The 13,871-nt window shown below is 37.8% G+C and overlaps 1 protein-coding gene across 3 annotated transcripts in view; it reads left to right on the plus strand.

Moving 5' to 3' along the window:
- The window catches only part of LVRN (laeverin), a 91,982-nt gene extending 78,423 nt beyond the window's left edge, over positions 1-13,559 (plus strand). For 2 of the 3 annotated variants that reach the window (XM_023591361.2, XM_023591362.2), the window contains exons 19-20: positions 7,942-8,017; positions 10,337-10,513. In XM_023591361.2, the coding sequence (XP_023447129.1) occupies positions 7,942-8,017; positions 10,337-10,495 (235 nt within the window). In that variant the 3' untranslated portion in view covers positions 10,496-10,513. Of the gene's footprint in view, positions 1-7,941; positions 8,018-10,336; positions 10,514-12,220 lie in introns of those variants that run through there. The other variant, XM_004467260.4, reaches the window with a different exon arrangement.
- The last annotated feature ends 312 nt before the right edge of the window (positions 13,560-13,871 follow it).

Consider the following 13,871-nt stretch of genomic DNA (forward strand, 5'->3'; position numbering starts at 1 on the left):
CCACCTTAGGTCTGTCATCCTGCCTTCACCTATTCTGTGAAGGCGTTTGTGCCCTTGCTGCCTGAGTGAGTTTGCCCAAGGTCTTTCACAGCTACACTCCTTGGCTATTCTCTTCCAGAGCCTCCTGCAGAACTTTCCACCAGCTGTTATGGAATTAAAGTGCTCAGAGAAATGTTCCTTTGAGCAATCATTACCTCATGATTTGTATGAAGGCTCAACTAATCACACAAGCTGTCACATTCCCCATTGTTTCTAAAACAGTCTGTGGGTCCTGAGGTGAGACACAGGCTCAGTTACTTCCTGGGTTTCATATTTAGCAGTGCCCGGCCCTGGGTGTACACTTGTGCATATTAGGTCTTGTAAGTAAGTATTGTTGTCGCTCCAGGCTAGGAGGTGTCGGTTGGCCTCAGGCAGCCTCATACTCTCAGAGGAGCTGAAGCGCAAACCAAAACTTTCAGATTTAGGGAAGCATCATGGTCACCTGGGGAGGTGAATGAACATGAAGATTCCCAGGCCTAGCTACCCGTTCAAAATCAGAATCTTCCCAGGTAGGGCAAGAAATCAGTACCTTTCACAAGCAACCCAGGTAGCACTGCTACAGTTTAACTTACAAAGAGTGAACACTGTGTTTAAAAAATTACCTGAGGCAATACCGTCCATTATGACAGCCATTAGCAGCATTTGACTAGTTAGGTTTAAATTTTAATAAATTAAAATTTAATAAAATAAAAAATTCAGTACATTCCAAGTACTCTATGGGCATGTGTAGCTGGTGGCAGCTGCACCGAAAAGCACAGATATAGAACGCTCCTATCACTGCAGGAAGTTCAGCTGGACAGCACTCATCTAAGGGGTCAAACAGCTTCTCCTTTCATTTTTTTCCTCTCTTCTTATACTATACACAGCAAATTGAACCCTGAAAATGGTTTTGAGCAATGCATAGAATCCCCATGGTTGTACCTAAGAAACATATTTGACCTCACGGATGGACAGCTCTCACCCCGTGTTGTGTTCCTTGTATTGACCCCTCTTGGCTCTAGAAAATAAAAATAAATGATTGAGACATGTTTCTAATCCTTTAGATTTCTTACTCAAAAATTAGAGGATAGAAAATACGCAAAGGCATGTTAACAGTAGGGGAAACTGGATCCCTAGTATAGGGGAACTCTCCGTAATAGTGTTGCAACTTTTCCATAACCCTAAAACTATTCTAAAATTAAAAGTTAATTAAAAACATTAGAGGATGCACTACACCTTTGCCTCTCTAACACATGGTGGGAAAGAATGAGCTTAATTAAGTGATTTCAGATGTGTTTTAATTTCCATTCCTCGGAAGAACCTTTTCATCCCTGAATTCAGAGAACAGGAAGATACTGTCAACATACTGCTGAGGTTTAAATTCTGCTGTCTGGAGAGTCCATTAAAGACTATTTCTTTAAATGATCTACAAAACTATAAAATAAGAACATACAGGAATTTCTTTTTTTTTAAAACTGTAAGTGGATCTTATTATCCCCAGAAAGTTCCTAGAATTGTAAATGCATGGACTTTAACCATGTCTCAGAATATTTTTAGAAGACACAATGCCATAATCATGAAATAGATTCCTATTCTATTTGTGATAAATTCATCTTAGTTCACTCCTCCTGCACACTGCTACAAAAAGTCTTTCAGACTCAAATAAATATGCTTTCTACATCTAATATATATAATACATTTATTTTTGGCATTCAATTTATACTCAGTAGTGTTGTACAATCTTGCTCATGGTTTTGTTTGAATGGGCAGTAATACTGTTTACAGCTTTCTAGAAGGCAATTAAGCATTGTTTTTAAAAATTAAAATATATGCTCAGAATAACACAGGAATGTTTACTTAATTCATTGTACATCATATTATGTAATTACCACTTAGTAAACAGTTATATTTGAGGTGAATATGTATGCATGTCACCAGTCTTCATGTAATGATAGAGAATAAAAGGATATGTGAACAGATGATTATGACAATTTAAATTCTGTACTAATTATATGAAAAGTATTTTATTCTAAATCTACTAAAATGTGACTATTCACTAGCAAATTAGCACTTAAATTAGTGTTTCTCAAGTGTGTTGCACTGAACATTACTCCTGGAAGTCATTAATAAACCTTCTATAAGCAAAGATGACAGTTGCCCTATCAGTTTGGAAACTGTTTGAAACCCCTACTTTTTGCAAATTCACAGTGTATATTTAGCATCATATAGGCTCCAAGAAGCCCTGCAGAAGGAAACCTGGAGTTTTCCACACTGCTTTGACTGCCCAGCATCTTGGAGCTGTCATCCTGCTGAACTCCCACTTGAGGTGTGCTCACATAAAAAAGTATCATTTTGCTAATAGACTGGTTGTTCTAGGAGAAAGGCAGAGGAGAGAAACTAAATTCTCCAACTCTTTCATCTAGACCTAGAACTCAAACAACATCTAACTACGGTTTGCCTATTAGTTCACATGTAATCCTTGGTTTCCTCTTCTGTAAAGTGAAAGATATTGCACTTGATCAATTCTAAGGTTCTTTCTAGTAATAAAACTTACACTTCTTCTAAGTCAACTTAGAGTTCAAGCTTTTGTTGGGAGAGTAGAGTTGATTAAAGCAGGATGTATTGGTCAGCCAAAGGGGTGCTGATACAAAATACCAGAAATGGGTTGGGGGACTCAACACACTAATCATAACTCAATCATGCCCAGGTACAGAGCAGATTACAAACATAATCCAATATCTATTTTTGGAATTCATGAGCCATATCAAACTGCTACACAGGATATCTGATAAATGCTGTAGAGGGGAAATGGAGAGAGCTTTGGGGATCCCAGGGAAGAAAGGGATTTGAATGTAATTTGAGCAGGCAGAATTGGAAAACAATCACCTTCTGTGTAGAGGAAAGGACTGCAGGAAATGTCTGGAAGCAACGGAGAGACTGGCTTGGGACTGGCCACAATAATGGTTGGGTTGGACCAGGACACCAGAAAGGAGGATATGGGGTACGAAGATAAGCTGGAAGTGATGAATAATAGCAGGTTTTGGATGTCATGCCAAGGTGCTTTATTTCAGGTGTTCTTCATTGGTGGTCTCCTATTTCCAGCTCGTGAGGAGTATGTGAGGCATACATTGGTTATGTCTGATTATGACAGCAGAATGATTGCAAGCATGGTAAAGCTTTTGAGGAGCAGTTCTAGAGCAGTGTAGTAGAGTGGTGGTTTCTTCCTATGAAAATTACGGAAAGTGTCTCCCCATTACTTTCCTTTGTCTTCTTATTTATTGTGTTCTTTTAAAAATGTATCCATTGGAGGCACAATGTGTCATCAAGCTAAGAACACAGAATCTAGAATCAGATCATTCTCAAGCTTGCTAAATGTATGACCTCAAACAAGATTTCCAGCCTCCTAAGCCTCAACTTCCTTATTAATAAGATGGTGATAATAATAATTAGGTTTTAAGATGCTTTAAAAATTTGCTAAAGTGCTTGACACATAATAAATGTTTAATTAGTGTTCATTATTATTAATATTACCTTGCTATGTTAAATATATCTGCTTTACTGCATCCCTTTGTTAATCAGTGTACTTCCCCTTCTCAATATTGTCATTTCCAACTTTATGGCACTGATAATATCCCTCAGCAGTGCTGAAATGCCGTAACTAAAACGTAAAAAAAAGTGCCTTAAGGTTGACCTCTTAAAATAACATGTTTATATAGATGTAATAATTATGGTTTTCACAACAACTTGTGAAACAATTCTCAATTAATAACCAAGATTCAGAGGTTAAATAACCTGAACTAGAATCAGTATCCTCCAGCTCTGATTCCCAGGTTCTCTCCTTTACTTCCTGCTAAATAAGGAAATGCTACTTTTCAAATTATTGATTTGAAAATAATTGGATGGAGAATACCATCCAAAATATTTAATCTTTTAATGTGTTCCTAATTCATACCTCAAGTGACTAGCTTAATGTTATATTTTCTAAACATTTTGAGATGCTATGATGTGTTCTGGAGTTTGAGATTTGTTTTACTTTGAGAGCTAATCACATGACTTTATTTATTTATCCAAATTCCAGAAACATTTTAAAATAAATTGAGTAACTTTTCTGTAGCCTTTTTTTTTTTCTGTTGCCTTTTAATGAAAATGCTTGAATAATCTACTTTTTGTTCCAGATGGTTTATGTATTTTTCATGTGCAGAGTGGTCTCTGATGCGGTCTCATGGGGAGAGGAATAGGCTGGCAGGTAGAGGCAGATGACCCAAACACAAAAATATATATGTATATCTAAGTCCAGGCTTGAGCCTGGGTGGTATAACTGATGCTGTGCTTTTGCGTCCGCCCCTCTTGCCCCATGAGCACGTGTCGCACAGTTTCAGCTGTGACGTGAAGGCAGACCCATGGACACACCACCAGGAACAGTCCAGAAACCTCTGCTCCCCTCATCCAGGCCAAGAGTTCTTCCAGGAAAAATTCTCAATCTGGAAACATATTTTAGAATATTTGATTGAGTTAAACAAATATTGCCTGGGTCCTGCCCCTCACTGTCATGTGTAGATCACTGTACTGGGTGGTGGGTGAATGGAGTTAACTCCATCAGCCTGAGTACTGATTCCAAGGTGGAGCCTCCATGGACCATAAAGATATTTTTCAGGTACAGAAAAAATCAGCATATGCAAACAGTCATGGATCGGTCCCATGAAAAAATGTCTGAATAGGGATAAAGCAACAGAATTTTTGTGACTTTTTACTGAGTGGTAGAAATGATATTTGTGCCCTAGCATCCTAGTTTTGATGCTTTGGTACTTCTTGGGGGGAAAAAATGTAGGCTTCGAAGCCTATAGGAAAGCCCTGGTTTTATCTGAATAGAGAATACAAGGCACAATCAATTTCTAGCTCAACTGGTCCAAAATGAACCTTACTCTCTTTTTTACCAAACACTTGATTTCTTCTCCGAATATTGTTGCCTAGCATCCCAAGCTTGAAAACTTGAACTCATTTTTATTTCCTCTGTTATATTTCTTGACAGGGAGCTCAGAGTTGAAAGGGTTGAAAAGGTACACAAACCAGCTTGGGTGGTAGCAGAGGGTCATCCCTCTTGCAGGGAGGTGGGGGAGGGGAAATGTGAGAAGGGGGGCCAGAAGGCAAGCCAGATGAGAGTGCCCAAATCACTGCTCTAGTATTAAGTGTTGTCTATTTTTAGAAATACACTGGCTTTTGCCTTAGGTTAATTAGCATGTATTTGAGTACTGGTGGGAATAAACTATTGGTATTATGTGTGTTTTTGTTCAGTAATATTTCAAGAAATTGCTTTCTCAGCAAGAGTGATAAATCATCTTTGCCTCAAAATATGTCCTCTTAAAGTTGGTAAGAGGAGGAAGGAATGAACTCTGCAGGCACCCTGATTAAGGTGCTTCAATATACACGGTCTCATATACTCTCCAGAACAACATTTCTAAGTATATGTTATTCCAGATTTTTAAAGTTAGTGTCTTGCCCATGGTCACGCAGCTAGTATACAATGGAGATGGGAGTTTTGAATTCCAGCCCTGCCTTTTGCGGTAACTTTTCTCCTGTGTCTGGTAGAAAATCACGCATCTAGCGCCCTGGGTACGTTACCTCTGTCCTCCTCCTCCCTTTTATCAATATTGGAATTTGTTTTGTTTTTTGCAGATTTTGCCAAATTTCTTGGGTTGTCTCACAGCCTTTTTCTACTTGGCCAATTAAGATGAAAAAGTGAGGAATATTTCCACTTTCCCCTTAGAAAAATTCAGGTTTTCTTTGCCTTAATTAAATAGGTCTCTTGCCCTCTCCTTTGCTCAAGTAGACATAGTTTAAGTTATAGCTGGGAACTTAAAAAGAACAAAAGCACTATTTTTTTTCACCTTTGTATATCATGCCAAAGTAACTCTAAAATTTTGTTAATTCGAAGTATACATTTTTGAAGTAAATCAGTTGTTTCTGTTATCAGGATAGTTCAGCCATTTTCTTATTGTGTGCATTATTTTAGCCCTATTTTAGTTTTTCTTACTTTTTAAATGCATCCCAGAGTTCTTTATTTGCCTTTTTAACCACAGTAATATTTTGGGCAGCTATTATCTGCTGTTTCTCCATGACAACACTTCATGTTTATTTTTTAAATTTAGATGATTCTTGTTGGATATTCAGGGTCACTAAACTCAAGGGGAAGTTTAAATTACTATGTCTGTTTGAGGGAGCTCAATAGAGAGTGGTACTTAACCTTCAGCCATCACTGACCTTTTGAGAATCTCATAAGATAAAGATCATCTCTTCAAAAAGCATACAAAAATACAGAATTCTAAATATGTTTCCAGAGTGTTTTAGTCAGCGGTTCTGAAATTGATCCAATGTTACCTGCTTTTTTATTATTAGAGAAGTTTTGGGTTTGCAGAACAGTCATGCATCAAATACAGGATTCCTAAATACCACCCTATTATTAGAAATTTGCATTGGTGTGGTACATTTGTTATAACTGATGGAAACATATATTTATAATTATATTACTGACCACAGTCCATGGTTTAACTTAGGGTCCACTGTTCTGTTGTGCAGTTTCATGGAAGCTTTTTTTTTTAAATTTCATTCTAGTACCATATGCACAACCTAACATTTCCCTTTTAAACCACATTCAAACATATAATTCAGTGCTGTTAGTTACATTCACAATGTTGTACTCCATTACCACCATCCATTATCAAAACTTTTCCTAAGTCTCAAGTAGAAACTCTGCACATTTTAAGCTTTAACTCCCTAGTCCTCCCATCATCCCCAGTTCCCTGTTTCCTTGAATCTGGCTCTATGTATCTGCCTATTCTAATTATTTCTTATCAGTGATGTCATGCAGTATCTGTCCTTTTGCATCTGGCTTATTTCACTTAACATGACATATTGAGGTTCATCCCTGTTGTCTCATGTATCAGAACTTCATTCCTTTTTACAAATGAATAATATTCTATTGTACGTATATACAACATTTTATTTATCCATTCATCAGTTGATGGACACTTTCGGTAGATTCCATCTTTTGGCAGTGTGAATAATGCTTCTATGAACACCGCTGTGCAAATAGATGTTCGAGTCCCTGCTTTCAATTCTTTTGGGTATATACCTAGAAATGGGATTGCCGAGTTGTATGGTAAATCTATACTTAAATTCTAATGAACAGGCCAAACAGTCTTCTACAGGAGATCCACTATTTTACATTCCCATTTACTCAATGAATGGGTGTTCCTATTTCTCTAACACTTGTAACATTCTGGTTTTTTTAATTGTAGCCATTCTAGTAGGTATGAAATGGTACTTCAAGGTATTGATTTGCTTTTCCATAATGGTTAATGATGTTGAGTATCTCATGTCCCTTTTGGGCATTTGTATACCTTCTTTGGAGAAATGTCTATTCAAGCCTTTTGCCCATTTTTAAATTGGGTTGTTTATCTTTGTGTTGTTAAGTTGAAGTGTTTCCAAATACTGCCTCCCATTGTGTAGGTTGTCACTTTACTTTCCTAAGAATGTCCTTTGAGCACAATTACCTACTGGTTTTTAAGAGGCACTATTTGAATGTTTATTTTCTCCCTTATAAAAGTTCTTAATTCTAGGCATATGGCATGTTGAGGCATAATAACTGTTGTTTTTAAGAAGAGCTTTTTATATTTAAGTAAAACTTTTAAAACTACACGTTACACAATTTTTTTACTATAATATTTCTTTAGTAGTAATAGAATTTTCTACATGATAGATTCTCTATTGAAAGATGAAGTTAAGCTAGTTCATACATGCTTTCAATTCGATTTCAGTGATAGGAATTAATAGGGGTTGCATACTTAGAATTAATCAACAGTATAAAATACAACTTTATCTTGCAAAATGTTTTCCATCCCTGATTAGCATCTTGTTGCTTTGTAGGTATGGAACACAGTCATTGGTCACTCTAATGTATATAATAGGGAGAACTATAAGTACGGATTTACAGGTCATAGAGGTAAGTAAGTATTTTAAATATTATGAAATACAGTGATAATTTGGAAATTATTTTTTATACAATTTAGAGTTCTAATAATATGCTTATCAGAGTTTTATAGTCTATGCTCTCAGTGGTGCTATTATACTGCAAAAAAGAATGTTTTATTGTTGATTTTAAAAATTATATCCTGCCCCTGAAATAGAGACTGTGATTGTTTATGGAGGGTGAAACTTCATCCTTTCTTACCTAATTACTGCAGGAGACTCTGGCTTTGGTTAGTTTTTACTCCATCCTAGCCTTCACATTGCTACCAGTCATTGCCCTGCTCCAAAATATTTAGTTGCCCTTCATAATTTTCAGGAAAAATTTTTAAATCTTTTCATTAGTGTATGAGGATCATCATAACCTGGTACCTTACCTTGATCTCTAGCTTCATTTTTGCCCATCCCCACCAATGAGTGATAGACAGACATCCCCCAAACAACTTCTCCTGGCTATACTGAAGCATTTAAAGATTCTCTTAAATTCTCTTGTGGTTTCACATCTTCTAAATTTCAGAAATGCACTACATTTTCTCTGGGGTACCCTTTCCATCCCCATTCTTGGCTGAATGATTCCTAATTATCCTTTGGGGCCCTGGTCCAACTATCTATTCTAGAAAGATTTTCATAAACTCATGAATTGATTTACTCCTCCATGTTACCAAACTGTCCTGTGAATGGCTATATTATAGCACTTACCATATTATACTGCAGTCAATTGTATAAATCTGTCTATCCCATGAAGTTATAATGAGCCTTTTGAGGACTAACACTATATCTTAGGAGAAATTTTTAAATCTTTTCTTTAGCATATGAGGCCCTTCATAACCTGGCACATTGCCTTATCCTCTAGCCTCATTTTTGCCCATCCCCACCATTGAGTGGGGATATCTGTATTCTAGAACTTTCCACAGGGCTTGCCATGTCTTGGCTTCCCTTTGAGTGGATTTCTTAAGTGAGTTTTTTCCACACGGTAGCAAGCATAGCTCCAGATTTCCCTGATCCTCAGCATTCTAAGTAGAGAAGGATCCTGGTTTCTCTGTCAGCAACAAGTATCCCTGCAAAAGGGACTCTGGTTGGTCCTGTTTGGGTCACAAGCACCAATCACTGCATTCATGAATGATGAAATACCCTGACTGGCCTTGCCTGGGTCACGTACCCACTCCTAGAAACAGCTCTACCCAAACCACAGGTACAGAGAATCAGGGAGGAGAAAAAGAGTTACTTTAATTGGAAAGTAAACTGAAGGGGCAAAAGCAAATGTCCACAAAAAAGCCACACACATATGAAGTAAAACAAGAGTAAAATATAAATACATCCTCTAGGCACCCAGTAGCATAACAAAAATTAGAGATTTGCAATACCAAAGTTGACAAAGATATAGAGCAACTGGAACTCTTTTACCCTGCTGGTGGGAATGTAACTTGGTAAACCACTTTGGAAAACTGGCAGGTTTTTAAACAGTTAATCCGACACATATGACCTAACAAATCCAAGTTTAGGTTTCTACCCAAGAGAAATGAAAACCTATGTCCACACAAAGACTTATGGTGAATATTCATAGTGGCTTTATTTACAAAAACCAAAAACTGGAAACCATCCATAGGTCCCTCAATAGGTAAATGGATAAGGAAAACGTAATATATCCATACAATGGAATACCACCCAGCAGTTCAAAAGGAATGAAGTCACGTAGCAACATGGATGAATCTCAAGATGATTATGTTAAGTAGAAGAAACCAGACACAAAAGAAAACATATTATACAATTCCATTTATATAAAATTCTAAGAAATGCAAACTAATCCATGGCAAAAGGCTGAATCCTGGTTGCTCAGGACAGAGGGAGAGAGGGACTGCAAAAGGGAATGAAGACACTTTTTTGGGTATGGAAATGTTCTGTATCTTGACTGTGACTGTGGTTTCACAGGTGGATACATGGATCAGAACTCATTTACTTGTATACTTTAAGTGGATACAGTTTATTGTTCAGAAATTATATGTCAATAAAATGATAAAAATAGAAATGTATTTATAAATATAAAGTAAACTCTAAGACTCAGAACTCTGTTAATCAGAAAAGAAAAAGCCTTTGTAAATAAGAAAGGAAAATCAAGCTTCCCAACCCCACCCTCAATGGCAATTAAACAAATAAATGTGTATTTCACAAAGTCCTGGCACTTGATCATAAGCAAAAAGGGGAAAAACAGCTAATTTCTGATAGTTGTTATTATCAGAGGAGAAGAACTGCTAATTCCTAAGGGAATTGTCTTTGTTTGGGTTTTGGCCTATCTAAGGCTGAGCCGTCAGGACCTGATTTATCAGAGATTCCCTGGACGAGAGTGAGAAGGGAACACCCAGAACATGCTGGACAAAAGCTGCAAGAATCACGGCTGAATTTGTGTTCATTTCTTCTAAGTGCATCAATTCCTTGTTGCTTCTCCAGAACCCAGTAAAGATTTGTTGTTGTTGAATGAATGAGTAAAGTTTGTATAACTTTAGCAGTCTTCAAAGTTCCAAATATCTGTTGTCACTGACAGTAAAATGCAAAAATGGATTTAGTGATTAAGTTATTGCAACTTTGAAAGCAAATTAGCTATGAGAAATATGCTTGTCCAAAAATGTAAATGCCCAACCGTCCTACCATGATACGACAGATCACATGATAGTATGTAAAATAGTGAGGAGAAACCAGGGTGAAAAGCAAGTCACTTGCATCCTTCTCCTTCTCCACCTGCAGTTCCCGCATTCCCCCTCCTCTCTGACCCTGGTCCTTATGCTCCACTCTGCTAGAAGCCTGGCCTCATTCCAGTCCTGAAACATGCCAGAAGTCCTACACCCATCCCCTCAGATCCCCACGCCGCCTCCACCCCTCCACCCCACCACACTCCCCACCCGCTGTGGCAGCTAGACCCCGGGCGTCCCCAGTAATAAGGAGCTGTGGGCGGTTCCCACAGCCAGGCAGGGCAGGAGAGAGCCAGGGGTTTGTTCCTGGTTCCCTGTCCTACTTTTCCCCAGAACTGTACTTTTCTTTTACATTATGATTAATGCTTGATAGCCCTATTACTTCTCAATTACGAGTGCATTAGGGTTTGAGTTTTTTCGAGCTGGTATGGGTACATTATCATCTTATGATAATATATGTTCTGAATTCTAATCCACAGACACAGAAATGGATGTGAAATATAACTTTTGATCTGTTGGGGTCTGGCTTATATATAATATTGAAGCAAATATTCCCATAACTGAATGTTTGACCTGAGCTAAAGAGGGAATTTAACATATGGACAAATCTGTAAAATATTCTTAAATAAAAGATAACCTTTGTGGGAAGCAGATCTGGCCCGTGGTTAGGGCATCCGTCTACCACACAGGAGGTCCACCGTTCAAACCCAGGGCCTCCTTGACCCATGTGGAGCTGGCCCATGCTCAGTGCTGATGTGTGCAAGGAGTGCCGTGCCACGCAGGGGTGTCCCCCACGTAGGGGAGCCCCACGCGCAAGGAGTGTGCCCCATAAGGAGAGCCGCCCAGCGCGAAAGAAAGTGCAGCCTGCCCAGGAATGGCGCCGCATGCACAGAGAGCTGACACAACGAGATGACACAACAAAACAAGACACTGATTCCCGTGCTGCTGGCAACAACAGAAGTGGACAAAGAAGACGCAGCAAATAGACACAGAGAACAGACAATGGGGAGGGGGGAGGAGAAGGGGAGAGAAATAAATTAAATAAATAAATCTTTTTTAAAAAAAGATAAACTTTGTAATGACACAAATGTTATGTACTAGTTTTGAGCTTTGGAAGCTGCAAATTTCTTTTGAAATAAGAAAAGGACTCCCAGTATTTCTGTCCACAAACCTTGTGTAATATCCAGTATATATTCAGTAAATATTTATTGAGTATCTACTATGTGCTTTCGGAACAGAGCCATGAACAGGGTAGACTAAGTTCCTGCTTCATGGCACTTCCAGTTCACATCTGATTCATCAGGGATAGATGTGATCTTCATCATATTGAGGCACCCGCATCTCTTCAAAGACGCACAATCTCAGGGTACAAATTTCTACTCATTCTACCCATCATCATCCTTTGCAAAATTTTGATGCTACTTCATAGAAACTATCTTATTTTGTCTAAGTGAGAAATTAGATTGCATTTATCAACTGTCTCTCTGTCTTTTCAGCTGCAGCAGTTTTTCAGTAACATGTTGGAGGAGCACCAGATGATCACAGTTCATGCCAAATTACAGACAATAAAGAACCAGAATCTGAAAAAAAGAAAGCGGAGTGCCAGGATAGCTGAGTGGCTGCGGAAAAACACATAGCTCAGTGGCCACTTTCAGCACACCTCTTGCATATTACGATGTATTTTGTTCAGTTTTGTCTTCCAACACTGTGACTCTGGAGGACCACACGTTTATTATTTGTTTTCCTGTCTCATTTACTTCTTAGAGTCCTGTTTTCCCCCTTTTGTCACTTTTGTTCCTGAGGTGGGAGGATTGCTGAGGATTTTGCCAACACTGCTGTATTTCCAGGGAAGATTTCATTTTATCTTGGGCTAGAAATCCACAGAATTTCCTTAAAATGCCTTTTAAAAACAAATTCACCTCAGAAAGTCTTGCCTATTCCATTGTGAAGGCCAGTGGAATATTAAATCATTGGCATTAATGAAGAGCACATTCTTTTCTGAGGAAAATACAGATTTGCAATAGTCTACAGTTTATTTAGTTTAGTATTTTAAAAATCAATGGGAAAATAACAATAGTAATGAGACAGAAACCAGAAAATAGCATTCGCTAGAAAAAGAAAAGCCAAAGAAAATTTAGTTTTAAAAATAAAGAAAAAGTGGATTTTATGAGCCACATTAAGTGCCTTAAAGACAAGAGCTGTGTCTCCTCCCCATTTTGCTCTCCCCACAGTACCTACTGCATTGTGTCACACTTTACTGTCTACTGAACTTTGTGGTGTCACAAAAAGATAAATGAGTGTGGAAGCCAAAAAGGAGACGAAGGCTCTGCCGGGAAGCTCTTGGTTGTGTACTCACCTGTGGGACAGACACTATTTTAGTCAAAATGTATGAACAAAAATACCAATGCTGAAAGACAGTAGCAATTATGGGCTAACATTCAGGAGATGAGGGGGGAAAAGAACTAAAAAGCTAATGAGACCAGAATCTTTATAGTTTTGTGCTTGGGGTTAGGTTTGAAATGTGATTTAACTTGGCTAAATTCAATCTAACTGTAATTTGGACCAACTTACTTTAAACATTGTATAATTTGGGCCAACTTATTTTAAACATAGCTAAGGAAATCATTCCTAGTCTAGACTTTGTGTATGTATGGTTTACTCCTGCTTTTTAAATTGTTTTTTTTTTAATTTTGTTTTGTTTGGGGTTTTTTTTTTTTGTAGTATGGGGTAAAACTATAGCTCTCCTACCTACCTCAGAGTGATATTGTAAAGAGAGAAGAAAATTATTTCAATGGAAAGTCTTCAAAGATGTTATATAAACTCAAGGCAATGTTATCCAAGGTTTTTCCTCTATTTCTTGTATTCATTACTGCCACCAAAATTAAATACAGTACACACTGAGGAAAAGTTTGGTTCACAAGAGAATATTCTCCCTGAGTGAATGGGAGGCTCTGGGACCTGGCCATGGCAACAAACCAAATCACAGTCTTGAACCACAGATCATAGGTCAGAGACTTTTCCTTTAAATTTAGAAGTTTACATTTTAAGCAGTAAAACATCTTCATGTCTTCAAATTGTTGCTCTCCAATACTTTCTGTGTTTTCTTAAACATGCTTTCTGTACTTCCCTTATATTTTCTGATGGTTG

This window comes from Dasypus novemcinctus, chromosome 2, assembly GCF_030445035.2.
Source record: "Dasypus novemcinctus isolate mDasNov1 chromosome 2, mDasNov1.1.hap2, whole genome shotgun sequence".
Classification (NCBI taxonomy): Eukaryota; Metazoa; Chordata; class Mammalia; order Cingulata; family Dasypodidae; genus Dasypus; species Dasypus novemcinctus.